General features: G+C 40.3%; 1 protein-coding gene across 1 annotated transcript in view; it reads left to right on the plus strand.

Annotated features, from left to right (window-relative positions):
- nudcd1 (NudC domain containing 1) overlaps positions 1 to 13,972 on the plus strand; it is a 28,526-nt gene continuing 14,554 nt past the window's right edge. The window contains exons 1-5 of the mRNA XM_080442150.1: positions 1 to 210; positions 2,140 to 2,294; positions 4,679 to 4,864; positions 7,936 to 8,119; positions 9,268 to 9,456. Of these exons, the coding sequence (XP_080298276.1) occupies positions 99 to 210; positions 2,140 to 2,294; positions 4,679 to 4,864; positions 7,936 to 8,119; positions 9,268 to 9,456 (826 nt within the window). The 5' untranslated portion in view covers positions 1 to 98. The remainder of the gene's footprint in view (positions 211 to 2,139; positions 2,295 to 4,678; positions 4,865 to 7,935; positions 8,120 to 9,267; positions 9,457 to 13,972) is intronic.

The raw sequence follows: 13,972 nt of genomic DNA on the forward strand, positions 1-13,972 counted from the left end.
GGAAGCACATGTCCCATCCACATCACATCATATATCTCTGCACATATTTTTTCATTTTAATTTCATTTAACAAGTAAGTCATTAATATTTGCGACGCCATGACCGCAAATTATTCTTTAAAGGTCAACAGGGACCTTTTGGATCCTAACTTTGAAAGTTACAGATTGTCGCTGGACTCAATTCCCACATACAACGTTCAACTGGATGCTGGTAAGAATCTACAGTAGCTGCAGATACGTAGCAGTAGCTATACTGATGTTATCTTATTACTATGGTAACAGGGAGAACTGGTCACATGTTAGCCTAGAACATTGTTTTGGGGGAGAATTGGGCAGATTGGGCACTATTTCTTGGAGAGAATTTTTAGCCCCATTTAGAACCCATGCCATGTCTATCACTCATGATGAACACACTGTGTTAGCATTCTGATTCAGTGTAAAACAATGATATTTACAGCAGATGCATTTCGCCCCATTATGGTTCCTTATGTAACTGTACAAATAACTGTGTGGTGAGACAAAGTCCCTTGATCTAGCTGAGCATTTCCCACACAGTGTCCTTAAATATTGTCCCTAAATGTAATTTAGTAGGAGAAAATACAGACTGCACAATTTATCAAGGACTGTCTTGATAGATAAAGTGCTTATTTAATAATTAATAAAATAATTAAAGTTAATGCTTTAAACACAAAGATACATAATGATTAACATGGGGCCCACTTTGTAAAAGTGCCTAATTTCCCAGGGCCCACTTTGCAAAATAAGTGCCCAGTTCTCCAGTGCAGTGCTCACTTTAAAAGTGCCCGGTTCTCCAGTGCTGTGCTCACTTTAAAAGTGCCCAGTTCTCCAGTGCTGTGCTCACTTTAAAAGTGCCCAGTTCTCCAGTGCAGTGCTCACTTTAAAAGTGCCCAGTTCTCCAGTGCTGTGCTCACTTTAAAAGTGCCCATGCAGTTCTCCCCTGAGCCCACTTAACAAGAGTGCAGAATTCTCCTGTATTCACTACTATAGTATATCTGCTACTTCAGTTACCAATCTTTAGTTTTTACATAGCTGCTTGGAAGTGGAGGCAGTTCAGTAATTTAGGGAAAGGAAAGCATGCATCACTTAAAAACATAGTTGGAGTATGAGTCAGTGGATTATGAGTCAGTGGGGAAGGTACACACACAGGTGAGTTTAGCCAATAACTAAACTCACCTGGATTTACCTCAACAGGATTTGCAGCGCACACGCAGGCACGTCTTTTCCTGGCTCTGCTAAAGTGCTGTGAAGCATTTTTGCATTATCTTATACCCCCATCATTTTAATCTTGGACAGGAGAGAGAATGACCACTCCCCTTTGCAATTACTGATGGGCAGAATCAGAAATAGCTGCAGCACGACATCAATATTTGGAAACATAAATTGCAGCTTGTGTGTGCTTGTATGAAAAGAATCCACTTCTTTACACCTGCAAACCTGTTATATTACAATAAAGTTGAAATTGTAGGCCACAGTGTTGATGGCAACATTGAATGTCTCTATCTAAACCTTGTGTCTTCCATCAAGCTCAATATCCACTCTTGTCTGCAAAATTCTTGTGTGAATGTTAATGTTTAGGTTATTCCTTCAGTTTTTCCAGTTGTAGATTCTGGAGGTCTGTTATTGCCTTCACTTCTTAGAGCATAGTTTATTGAAGAGAACGCGTTTCGGTCGAGCTGACCTTTGTCAGGTATCCCTCCCTATCTGAAGAAGGTCAGTTTGCCCGAAACAGTTTGTTCTCTACAATAAACTCGCTGTAAGGGAAGACAGTGTGCCGGATTCTTTCCTCTTCCTACTTTATGCGTTGGTTGTTCACTCCTATGCACCTGTCCTCCTAAGTAGGTGTGCAAAAGGACTTCCTTTACAGAGGTTTGTTATTGACATGAATGAATAAGCTCTTTGACTATGCAACAAGAAATGCAAAGTTAATAACAGCGACAGCGGGCTTAGGACCCTCCGAGCTCTTGGGGCCCCTGGGCCTGGTAGGCCTGTTCAGTAATCCAACCTTGCGTCAGAAGAGCAAGGATTATCACTCTCTTTGTTTGGTATTTGACTTGTGCAGGAAAGGAAATTATTTACATTTTTGCACCACATCATAATTTATTTTTCATCTTTGTTTTAGCTGTGGAAGAGATTAAACTGAAGGATAGCCAGTACACGTTGGATCATGTGCGTGCCTTTGGCATGTACAATTACCTGCACCTAGATCCCTGGTATGAAGACAGTGTCTTCTTTGTGGACTGCAAAGGACGAGTTCTGAATCTCACTGTAAATCTGGTAAGTTTAATCTAAAAGCTTGCTGATCCGCTTGGTGACTTGCAGGTCTTGTACTGTGTGTCCATATGTACTAGGCCACTAGTTATATATTATATTGTTAGGATAGTTAGTCGATATGTCCCTGCACCTAAGTTACCAAGATAAATTCCTGTTTATGTAGTTGGTGAACAAAGTTATTCTTATTTTGATGCTGTTGTTTTAGTCAGTTCATTGCTATGCCTTATGCAACATGACGACAAATCTATGCTTTTATATAGCAAGTATGGACAATTGAAGTGGCAATTGATTGATCCAAAGTCCTACAATAGAACAGGCTAAAAAAAGGATGAGAAATAGATAACATATCGGTTCTCTATCTACACTTTTTATTCATTTGATCTTAAAGTCATTTTATTTCACATAGACATCTTTGAAAATTCTAGCATACTATAACTCACAACCCCTGTACTGCTGTGTTCTACTCAATAGCCCACTTTTTAGCATTAGAAGGAAAAATAAATGTTTGTGTGTATTTTTTATTGCACTCATTTCTCTTTAGAGTTTTTAATAATTCCTAGTGATGACATCCCTCTGTGCAAATAATTACATCATTTTGTGCTCAGGGCATTTATTGTGTGTAGTGTTGAATACATATCAGTGAAAATGAGTGAAAAATGAAGCTATTAGCATTGTCTCTCTAAAACCTCACTGATTGGTGTTTTGGGGCATCATTTCGTTTTTCAAATGACTAAGTTGCTCTGTGTATTTGTTAATCTAAATAACTGACTCTTAAGTAGTTAAAAACAAAGCCTTTCAAATATAATATATAATAAACTACAGTTCATCATGTCAGTCAATTCTGTGTTGGAGAAACTGTTATACTGAGGGCAGGAATTAAGTACATTTCACGTGATTTCGTATGTATTATGAAATAATACACTGGGTGAAATGTCTCTTTTCATACACCTAGCCCACCAGTAGGTGGCAGCAGATACCTCAATAATCGCAAGCTGGGCATTATTTCTTCCTGCACATTGCACCTTTTTCTGCTCAGGGTGTAGAGGGAGAATGAGACTAATGAAGACAAAATGTTAATGAGCGGCTCAGTGAGAAAAGGAAGAACAAAGAAACACAGTCCTTAGTATCATTGCATTAGCAGTGAATTTACTCTTGGGTTCAATTCTAATATTTGTTTGTATCTGAAAATCTGATAAGAAACTTGTACCAGCTTCCTACACTGACACACAAGGAGCAAAACCAGGTCAATGAACATTTTAGGGGAGACTGCTTTTTATGTCTAAGATACACAGACAACATTGGCCATAATTAAGGATAATGGCTAATGGCTTTTTCATTTTCTGTCAGAGCCAGCCTGAATGATAGTCATTGCAGACAGTATTATTGGCTTTCACTGGCATCATTATGAACTCTTTATGGAAGCGTGTTGTTAAAAGTCTAATTACAATGATCCCATGATAATTATCCTCGATGGCAAGTCTTTGTGTACGTGTGGAGGGAAGTGGTGGTTGGTTATTGTATACAGGACAATTCATACTCGGCCGAGGACATTAGCAGCACTGACACTTGCGAAAATGATCTGAAAGGTGCATAATACATTGTGCACTCAATGCACAGTATCGTGCACCATGGCAACGAAAGAGCAGCTGCTTGCTCCGTCCTTTTGAATCCGTGTTACTTGGTGTGACGAGTAATTGATGCTCATGTAACATCATGTCTCTATTATTCTACAATCAAGGAACTGACAGTACAGCTGTGTGTAAATCATGATCACGTGTGTTCTCATGGCGAGAGAAAGTGGGCAGGGAAGGTCCCTACAGTACCTCTGTTTTTTTCCCCTTTGGATCAACACATATTTTTTCTCTTATTGATTAACTGATCTTCTGGCCTTTTGCAGTTGAGTGAAATGAATGCTGTGTTTAAATGACGTTGCTATGTCAAGTTGTGGACGTCAGAGTCGATGCTGGAGGCTGTTCTTAAGGGATTACTGTGGTCAGTTCGATACAAAAAGCATTAACCTTTTCACTTTGTTTGTACTTCAAACACTACAGTCATTAAGCGCCACCATTTGATTGTTTTTAAGACATGTCTGGTGTATGACACAGAATATAATTGGCCATGGTCATCCTGAATGCCCACATGATGACACCTGGGTTGAGTATTATCGTCTGATGCGGGACGATCGCTCGTCTTTTACCATCACATATTAAAGGGATTTATGACCTATTTTAATCCATATTGTAGAGCAGTATTGACAGAATGCACCCTCTACTGTTTCCATGCTTCTTCAAGTACTCAGCAGCTTAGCAGTTAGCCTCTTTGCAGCTGTGCATTGCTCCTCTGTGTCTTGTCTGCTCCCTGATTCATGTTGTTTTTTTTCAATCCAGGATACAGCTCTGGGGAAGCCCACGGAGGTCTATCAAATGACCCCTGATCCCAGCAAGAGTGAGGATCGCCTGGGGGCCTCTCTCAGCCTCACCTCGGCCACCTGGGCAGCCCTCTCCGACGGCACCGGCAGACTCTACCTCCTCCGCACCAGCAAGAGGGGAGAGAGTTCCCACTTAAAGTGGGAGGTAAGACGAAGTGGTTATTGAATAGTGATTAAGAAAGAACCCCCAGGTGTCCGGATTGCGCAGGAGTAAAGTTCCTGCTCACCCCGTTGGACGAGGTTTCAATTCCTCCTTGGTGCCTCCGGCTTGACCGGCCACTCTAATGAACACAATTGGCCGTGATCAGGGTGGGAAGCCGGCAGGGTAGGACGCTAAAATTCTATTCATAGGAGGCGAGACGTAAGGGAGCGCTTGTTTTCGGACAGCCCTGACGGAGGTGCGCCGTCTGAAGCGGTCTTAAGCCACGAGAGGCACCGCCGAGCGAGCTTAGGTGAGCGAGTCACCGTGCCGCATGTTGCGACCGTTCGAGCTATGTCCCGATGGGGACAGAATTGTAAATCCCCCCCAATTCCTTTTTTCATTATTTTTAAAGATTCTTTGGGGAAAATTAAAACAATTATAAATGTAAATAATACATTTAAAGAAAATAAATGAAATAGTAGGGGTTGGCAGTGACAGGGACTATACGAACAGTCATTAACGTCTCCCCAACAATCCCCCCCCTCCCCCCCATAGCAACAAGTTGTAATTTCTTAGTTGAAGGCACCTTTTCTCCATCACCTGACTCCTTTTTCCTGGTATCCTATTCTAATTATGTTGTCTAGTAAATGTAAATGCTTCATGTGACAGGTATAAAAAATTACAAACTTTTGGCACATACCTACTTTTGCATCATTATTGTCTCCGCCAGGCCGAAAGGCATGGCGAGAGAGTATGTTTTACCCTCCGTCCGTCCGTCCGTCCGTCCGTGTGTGTGTCCGTCCTTGTCTGCGACCAGCTAATCTCCGCCACCGTTGGCCCGGTCGCTGTGAAACTACACACACACACTCCCTGGATGTCCCAGCAGAACCTCTGCCCCACATTTTTCAGATCAGGCTGTCATAGCGCCACCATGAGGCCGACTTTTGCTAAACACATTTTTGGATATGACTCCTACAGATTTTCTCCAAAAAACACGCAAATCAGTACACAATATCTCTATAGTCATGTGATCATCACGGATCTGTCCGATTTACCAGATTCCATCCTGATTGGCTAAGATTGGCTCCCAAAGTTTGCAGGATTGGATCATTTTGAACACAATGCCTCAAATCATGAACGAAGCATGCGATTTCCGTGACATTTTCCACGTAGATTCCTACTTGCCCCAGGAAGAAATGCCACCCTTTTCACATTGGCCTGTTTTAGCGCCACCACCAGATCTAATTTAGCAAAACACATTTTTGGAACAAAATGCATCAAAGTGTTCGATTGCCGTGAAAGGCCTAAGAATAAATGGCACCCTTTTCACATTGGCCTATTATAGCGCCACCAGGAGGCACAATAACGTACCTGACCTGGCGGAGACTTGTGCTCCGAGGAGCACTTTTTCTAGTTTTCCTTGTCTTTCTTTATAATGTAAAAAGCTGACAAAAGGTTTAATATGATGGAAGAGGTATTTGCACTTGCATTTTCTTACAGTTAATGGCTGGTTTTGCAGACTCAATTTAATAGGTTCTACCACTCTTTAAGAAAAACAAATGAGGTGTGAAAATGTTAAGACAGAAAATAATTTTGTATAATTACTGATTTTCCAAACCAGTGAGGAAGGAAATCTTTGTTCATGTTATCACAGTAATATCCACAATATCTGCTTTTGCTTGCAAATTAATTTTCGTTCTGTCCATGAAACACAACGCACACAGGCCAACAGTAGAATTAGAAGCTAAAAGCTAAAGGACGACTTCACCCATTTTCAACCTACCTTCATCCTCCCTTAATTTGACAAACCTCGGTGGTGAGACCAAAATTGTTCTGCCCAGTTCTCCTCAGTGGCTGGAGCAATTGATCTGAATTTGCACACAGCCATTGACCATTACCATGTGCACCTAACAGCGAAGCCCGTTTTTCGATTTCCCCAACTGTCAGCTGTTTATTCGCGTTTTTATGTAAAAAGAATGTCGCCATGGTTACGGCGGGGGACAACCGCGACGGGACGCGCGCGTGGGTGGGTGGGGGGGGGGCCGCGACAGGACGCGGGGGAGGGGGGGTGGGAACCGTGACGGCACTCGCGATAACCCCACGTTTGCAACTGCTTGTCAGCGCTAAAGAACCAGAGCTAAACTGCTACTGAATATATCTTTATTTTTTTAACCACATGAACCCTAGTATCCCTATTCTGGGGGTGAACATTCAGCATAAATAGTAGATCTACAGATCAGCTATTTGGTGTAGAGGGGTAAAAGGAGGGGACCAAGTGGAAAGCTACATTCATTTATTCCATTACGGGATTAAACGTATATGCTAAATACACTCATTACTCTAGATATCCAATGTTCACCCACATAAAACATAAAACACCTATTGAGAAATTGCCTATAGATCACTTTTTGAAAAAAATAAATGGTAGTCTTTGCTCGCTTGACTTTTTTGGAATACAGCAGAGCTGTAGGTAAAATGGCAGGTGCGACATTTCTCCCTAACATCTCTAAACGAAAGAAGGGCTCGCAACTCACTTTTGAATCCTCCAAATACAAATTTCCAACAGCAGCAAATAAGCAGCTAGTTATTTGCTGGAATTATTGGAAATAATTAGTTTAATCTGATAATAATTTGATTAATAATGATGTCAATTAGTTTGATTAATTGTTGAACCCCTAGAATGAAGTTGTGTGCAATTCAAAATTTTCTGCTCATTATCTTTGCTTAGACAAGATGCAGGAGACAAAGGAAAAGGCACTTGTTATAATAAGCGGTTGTCTTGATTTAAAAATGCCTTTTGATGCTCATGTATCTTAATATCCACAGCAGCTGGCAGTGTGGTCAGGGCAACCTTTCTGTAACTCACAGGTTTGATCCCTCGGGTTTGACTTTTGCAGTGTCCATCTGCATAATGCAATGTCCTGGTGATGATATACAAGGGTGTTTAACATCAACTAAAGGCCTACACTATAAATATACAAAATTAATACAATTTCCACATCATCATCAATGGTTTTGTCACCACTGAATATTGGGCTATATCATCATCATGTGCACATTTGTGTTTCTTTTAGCCAGTGTTCAATGAAGAACTGGGGGAGCCCTTCACCATCCTCCACAGTGTGTCTCATGTGCAGGCTGGGGTCCACACCATGGAGGTCCTGATCCTCCGCATTCAGAAAGACTCGGAGGAAACACAGGGAAGTGGCTACTCCGTATCCCTGTTATGGATCACAGTCACCAACACTGCAGGACAAGGTGAGCAGTTCGGCTGGGTAATTAGTCCAAAATATATCAAAATTGATATTTAGAACCAATAGCCAACTTAATCTTGCTCAAGTAGCCTAATCGATTTATTTTTTATTTTGATAGTTTTGTATTTATTTCTTAAATATCAATGAATTGACACAAAATAATTCTAGTAGATATAGTCTGATTACCGTAAACACTTCAGCTCTCTATATTATACTCCGTTGTACAATTATGGTGGCTTACAAAAATAGCGAAAATGAGCATGTAGCTATTTTCACTATTATTTTTTATAATCGTTCATTAATCGTAATCAAGGCAAAAGTTTGAAATATTCGTGATAATGATTTGAAGTCATATTGCCCAGCCCTAGTGAGCAGTGCACAGTATGAAGTAAGATTAGAAAGGTATGTACTATATAATCAAGCTTGGATTGAGATCTTAATTATTGATCCTTGTAATTTTAGTCACAGTAAGGTTTGTAATCATAACAATTACATTCAGTGTGGCCAGCTAAAATGATTGCTGATTAGGTCACACTGTGAAGTTAAATAGGCATAACTTGTAATTAATTGAGCTTAATTATTTTGTCCCACGTGAGATTAGCATGGAAGTGAACTAAATTTGGCTCCTGACATTTGCTGACTGACTGAAAGAGCCTGATTATAAGATAGACAATGGTAGAATGGGATGAAAAGAATACACAACCTCTTCCTCATTGTGAAGGGTTCATAGATGGAGCCTTTTGATATTTGCTAGCTGCAGCCTCGTCTTTTTTTGCTATTAGCTTTGTGTGTTGGAGAAAGACTCAGCCCCCATATTATTTGTGCCAATTAGCCATACTGCATTTTCACTACTTATCCTGTTTTTCCAGCTAGCACTTTTTCAGTAAATTTAAATATCGTTATTGATCACATTCTTTGCCAGCAAAGTTTATATAATGAAGTTTATTGTATAAGATAAGTACATTAGGATATGACTCAATAAAAGATAACATACCATATTCTCATATATACAATCTGTTATTAATGATTAAACATAAACAGTCAAATGATACAGGTGCAGTATAGCATTTTAGAAATTAAACCTCCGCTGTGAATTTATTTCAGGGTAAATGTTTACCTTTATCATTCCTACACTTTGGTGTCCAATTTCAGGTCAGGAGAAGAACTACAAGGTGATGAAGAGGAGGGTGTTGATGGGGAAGTCGGTACCTCATTACGCGGCGGTAGAGCCTCAGGGGAAGGGGCTGATGTTGGCCTCAGAGAAACCTTTTGTCTTCACGCACGTGGACGGGCTGCCCGTTGAGCAGCCTCCTGCAGAACCCATGGAGATGGACAGAACAGGTGGGTCACCGGTTCAAGTCCCACAGTCTATCTATACCAGGGTTATTCAAAATGAGCCGTGTGGGTCATTGACACCAGCCAGCTGCTAGTAAATCATTTTGACGTGTAACCAACCACTTTTTGAAGGTTACACAATAGAGTACAGAAGTCCTGACGTCACTGGCTCATCCCCTTGGTCATGGAAGTCATTTCTCTTTGGAAAATAACATCTTGGAATAGTCTCATATAAGAATTGTGGTCCAAAAATAAACAAATTGCCCTGGCGATCTTGTCAGGGAGGTGGCTCTGTATCGTTTACGATTGTCTGTCACTCATATTTGATACAGTCTGTTTCTGGTGAAAATGTAATTAATTTGGTGGCGTTTTCTCGCCATCAGTTGATGCTTCATATCCATATGAGTCAAACTGCCACACTCATTTGTTTATTTTTGGAACACAGTTCTTATATGCCGCGATACTAAACACATCTATGGGAATTCAGAATGGAGAAAAAAACGTGAACCGGGTAGGATGTGTAAATTACGTCAGACTTTGGTATTCTATTCCAAGTGTCTCGTATGCAGATAAGAAAGTGTCTAGTAAATTAAGTCATAGATTCAATCACCCAAAAGACAAGTTTGCCAGAGATGGAACTTCTTTTCCAACGCACAGCTTTATACTCTTGCGGTTAATTGCATACTTGGGATCTGGCCTGTCAAAAAATTACGATTGTTGCACCAGCTATATTTGTGTCATTGCTACCTGAGAAAGTGTTGACACATAGCTGTTCTTATTGTGTCTGAAAGCTTAATCAAAACACTGTATAATTTTTTTGACCACTTAAGCCCTATATGCTTCATCGTACGACCAATTGCGAAAATAGCCGATGTACAGGCTTATGACATGTTTTGACTTTTGAGCTTGGAGATCTTCTGTTTTTACTATTTTTGGAAAATCTGAAAATATTTTTTAAAGTGTCTGACTCAGTTTGAAACATTTCGCCTATAATGACATGCCCAAAATATCGATACCAGGTTGAAAGTGGTCAACTTCCGTTCTCAATCTTTTTTCGTAGTTTGTCATCCCACCATCTGCTTTATGACTGAAACTATGAAAAGAGAGTATTATTGTTCTAGACATTCACATCTGAAACTGGACAGAGAATGAGCCAGTCTCTCACAGAGTTGAAACAAATGAAAATACAAGCCTGATCTGGTTCCTGAGTACAGCTGGCTCCTGTCCATCTCTGTGAAAGAATAATCAAAACACTATTTTTTTTCTTTGCATTCCATTGACCCATGGCATTCACTTTTTGAAATCACTTAGTATGAAGTCGCTGTCACTTCTTTTTCCCCCCCTATGGAACATGCAGTCCCTGTGCTCATTACCCTGAAAAAGAAGTTGAACACACCAGCTGATACAGAGTGGCCGGAATGTAGTCATAGAAACGATAAACGAGGCTGTTATACTGTAAATGAAATATCTGCAAATAGAATGTGTGCTTTCATACTTGGCAATCTATGTCCGTGTACATTATAGTATAAACACACGCTGCAGGATATTCATTTCAATGTCTTGACCGATGCTGTGTGTATGTAGCTGATGAACATTATAACAAGGTTGTTTCTACGTGTCTCGTAGGCCCTGTCTGTCTGTCTGTCTGTCTGTCTCTCTGTCTGTCTGTAATGTAATGTAATGTATTTAAGTATGTACCCTCAAAAGTAGACCAATCCACCAATGGATTCAAATCCACCGTGGTGCATCCGGCTTTGTCGAGCGTCTGCACAAACACAATTGGCCTGTGGGAGGGTGATTATTGGCACTGCGCTCGTACTCCTACGTGCTGGGGCGGCACCTGTCAGCAGGGAATGTTGGGCGGGAGTAGTAGGACGAAGGCTCTACGTCCGCCCGGTGGGGGCTCCTCACTGATAGGTGACTCAGTAGGATACAACAGCAGTGACAACACAGACATGTGTGTGGGGAGGAATTCATTGGCATAACGACAAAATGTATTAAAAAAAAAGCAGCAACAAAAAGAAATTGACCAATCACAGCTCATGCTGCTACATGATTGACAGAAACACAGACACAGACCAAACGCATGATCTCCTGGCACAGATAACAATATCAAATATGTAGACCAGAAGTAGAATCAATACATATCTATCAACAACACACAACAGATAAACAAACTAATGACTAATTATGGCAACATTTAATAGAAACAAAAATATGGACAGATGAGACGATATTTTTCATCAAAAAGGTAACACTTAATTATTGGACCAAAAAGGAAATAAAATAGTAAATAAAATATAATGAAATAAATCTCTCTCAAAGACTCATAAATATATGCTGTAGAAGAGAAAATGAGTTCTACAGTAGATAGGATTATGGTGTAATGTCTTAACCTATCTAGATAGATAGATAAATCAATAGCAGTGACCAGTGAAGCCAAGTGTACCCCTCATCATCATCATTTGCTTTGGTTCAGCAAACCAACAAGGAGGTCTTGATACCTCCAATACCCTCCATAGTACAGCACGTCTGTGGTTTTGTTTCCAACATCACATTGGTCCAGTTTCAACCTATTACACATTGCCAACACTCTGTTATAACTGCCTGATTTAAACGATGCTCTCATTGCTCTATATTTGTTGGCAGAGAGGTCTGTATGTGAGATCACATGGCTTTGTAGATAAGAGCGTTGGCTAGAAGGGTGACTCAGTGCGGCATGGACCATTTGGCTCTCTGTACATTGTAGTCTTCCATCGCTCAGGTTAGATTAACTCATTCACTGCCAGAACTTTATTTTTTTGCGTTTGCCCACTGCCAGAGATTTTTAATTAAAAAAAAAAAGTACTCAGGAGCCGAGATACAAAATGTTTAAGTTTTAAGTTAACAATGAAGTGGATGGGAGTCTAGATCTTCAACAAATCATATCTCCTTGGTCTTTGGGTTAAAAAATAAATAAATAAATAAGAAAAAAAAGAAAAAAAAAGATTTTTTCTTTTTTTGAAAAAAATAAAAGTCGTTTTAGTCGTTCTTGGCAGAGGGGGCTTAAAGGACAAAAGTCGTTTTAGTCGTTCTAGGCAGGGAATGAGTTAACCACACGGTGGGAATGAGACTGTCTGTATTTTATTATATGCTATTGTGGAATATACCAATACACAGAATTTGATGTAGCTACCCTTTGTGCTCTTGAGATGGGGCACATATGTAATACACATTTAATACATAACCTTTAATGTATTAAAAGATATGGCAGACTTTGTAACTGTGACCACTCATTTGTATTACCGGTATATACACCCATAATACATACGTATGTACGTACAGTACATCGTAACCCTATTACTCCCACATGCAACCTCTAGTCTAGGCACACCCAGCTGTGACTAACCTAGTTAGTCACAGCTTATTAGTCACAGCTTATTACAAGTTACGTTAGTTGTGTTGTGTAGTACTTCATTAGCATTTAACGAGAATAAATGTAATGTAGGTTCAAACATAAATTAACATAAATTAATAGATGTTGCTTCACATTAGAATGAGGACATACAGAAGTTATTTATTTTTTCTCGAGGAGCAGTCACAGCACATCTATCTTCTAGATTAGAACACCGGATGTATTTGCACCTCTACCATGAATTTCACAATAATTGGCCACTGCGGCATTGCCTCAAATATAGATTGCATCGGTGCACTCTTCTTGTTATTAATCTAAATGACACACAAGCTCTTACACTCTAACCTCTCCTACATCTAAGATCCATGTTAAAACGTTACAGTACATGTTTCATGCCCTCTCAGAAAACCAGGACACAGGGATATCATCAATGGCTGACTGACTGAGGCAATGGCACAATTTTACTGTGTTCAGCTAGGCTGCTTATTTTTTCTTAGGTGGGCTAAGGTAAGGTAAGCTTTAGTTTAAAGGAAACTTTATTTTGGAAATACTTTTCTGGTGTTAGAAAAAAATATTAATTGGGGCAAACAGGTCAGGTAATTCATAAAAAGTTAAATGGTGCAGACAGCCCAGCTCATTGTGGGAGGTGAGCTTCCTTCCCTCCAGGAATTATAAGAGAAGTGGTGCATAGTCAAAGCTCTGTGTATCATCAAGGACAGCCACCACCCCAGCTACAATCTGTTCATGCCGCTACTGCAACCATGGCCAGTCAAGGAGCTCTATATCAAGTGCCTGAACACCCGATTTCTGAACAGTTTCCTCCTGGCTACCATCAGACTGTTGAACAAGGCCTGAACACCGCCTGTCGCCAGGCTGGCCTGCCACACTGGAATACTTTACCTCATATCGGTCTAGTCTCCTTATGCTAGATTACCTTCACTCATGTACATGTACCTGTGTCACTATGTCCCGTACCTGTTACCCTGGTCTAGTGAACTGCACCTTAACAACACTGCACCTGCTGCTACCTTTTAATCTCGCCTCATGGCGGCAGGTTTATGCACACATCTGCATTTGATGCTAATGTTCTAAACATGTACATACCTGCTACTACATATGGACCTTTTT

This window comes from Gymnoscopelus braueri (genome assembly GCF_963280865.1).
Source record: "Gymnoscopelus braueri genome assembly, chromosome: 11".
Classification (NCBI taxonomy): domain Eukaryota; kingdom Metazoa; phylum Chordata; class Actinopteri; order Myctophiformes; family Myctophidae; genus Gymnoscopelus; species Gymnoscopelus braueri.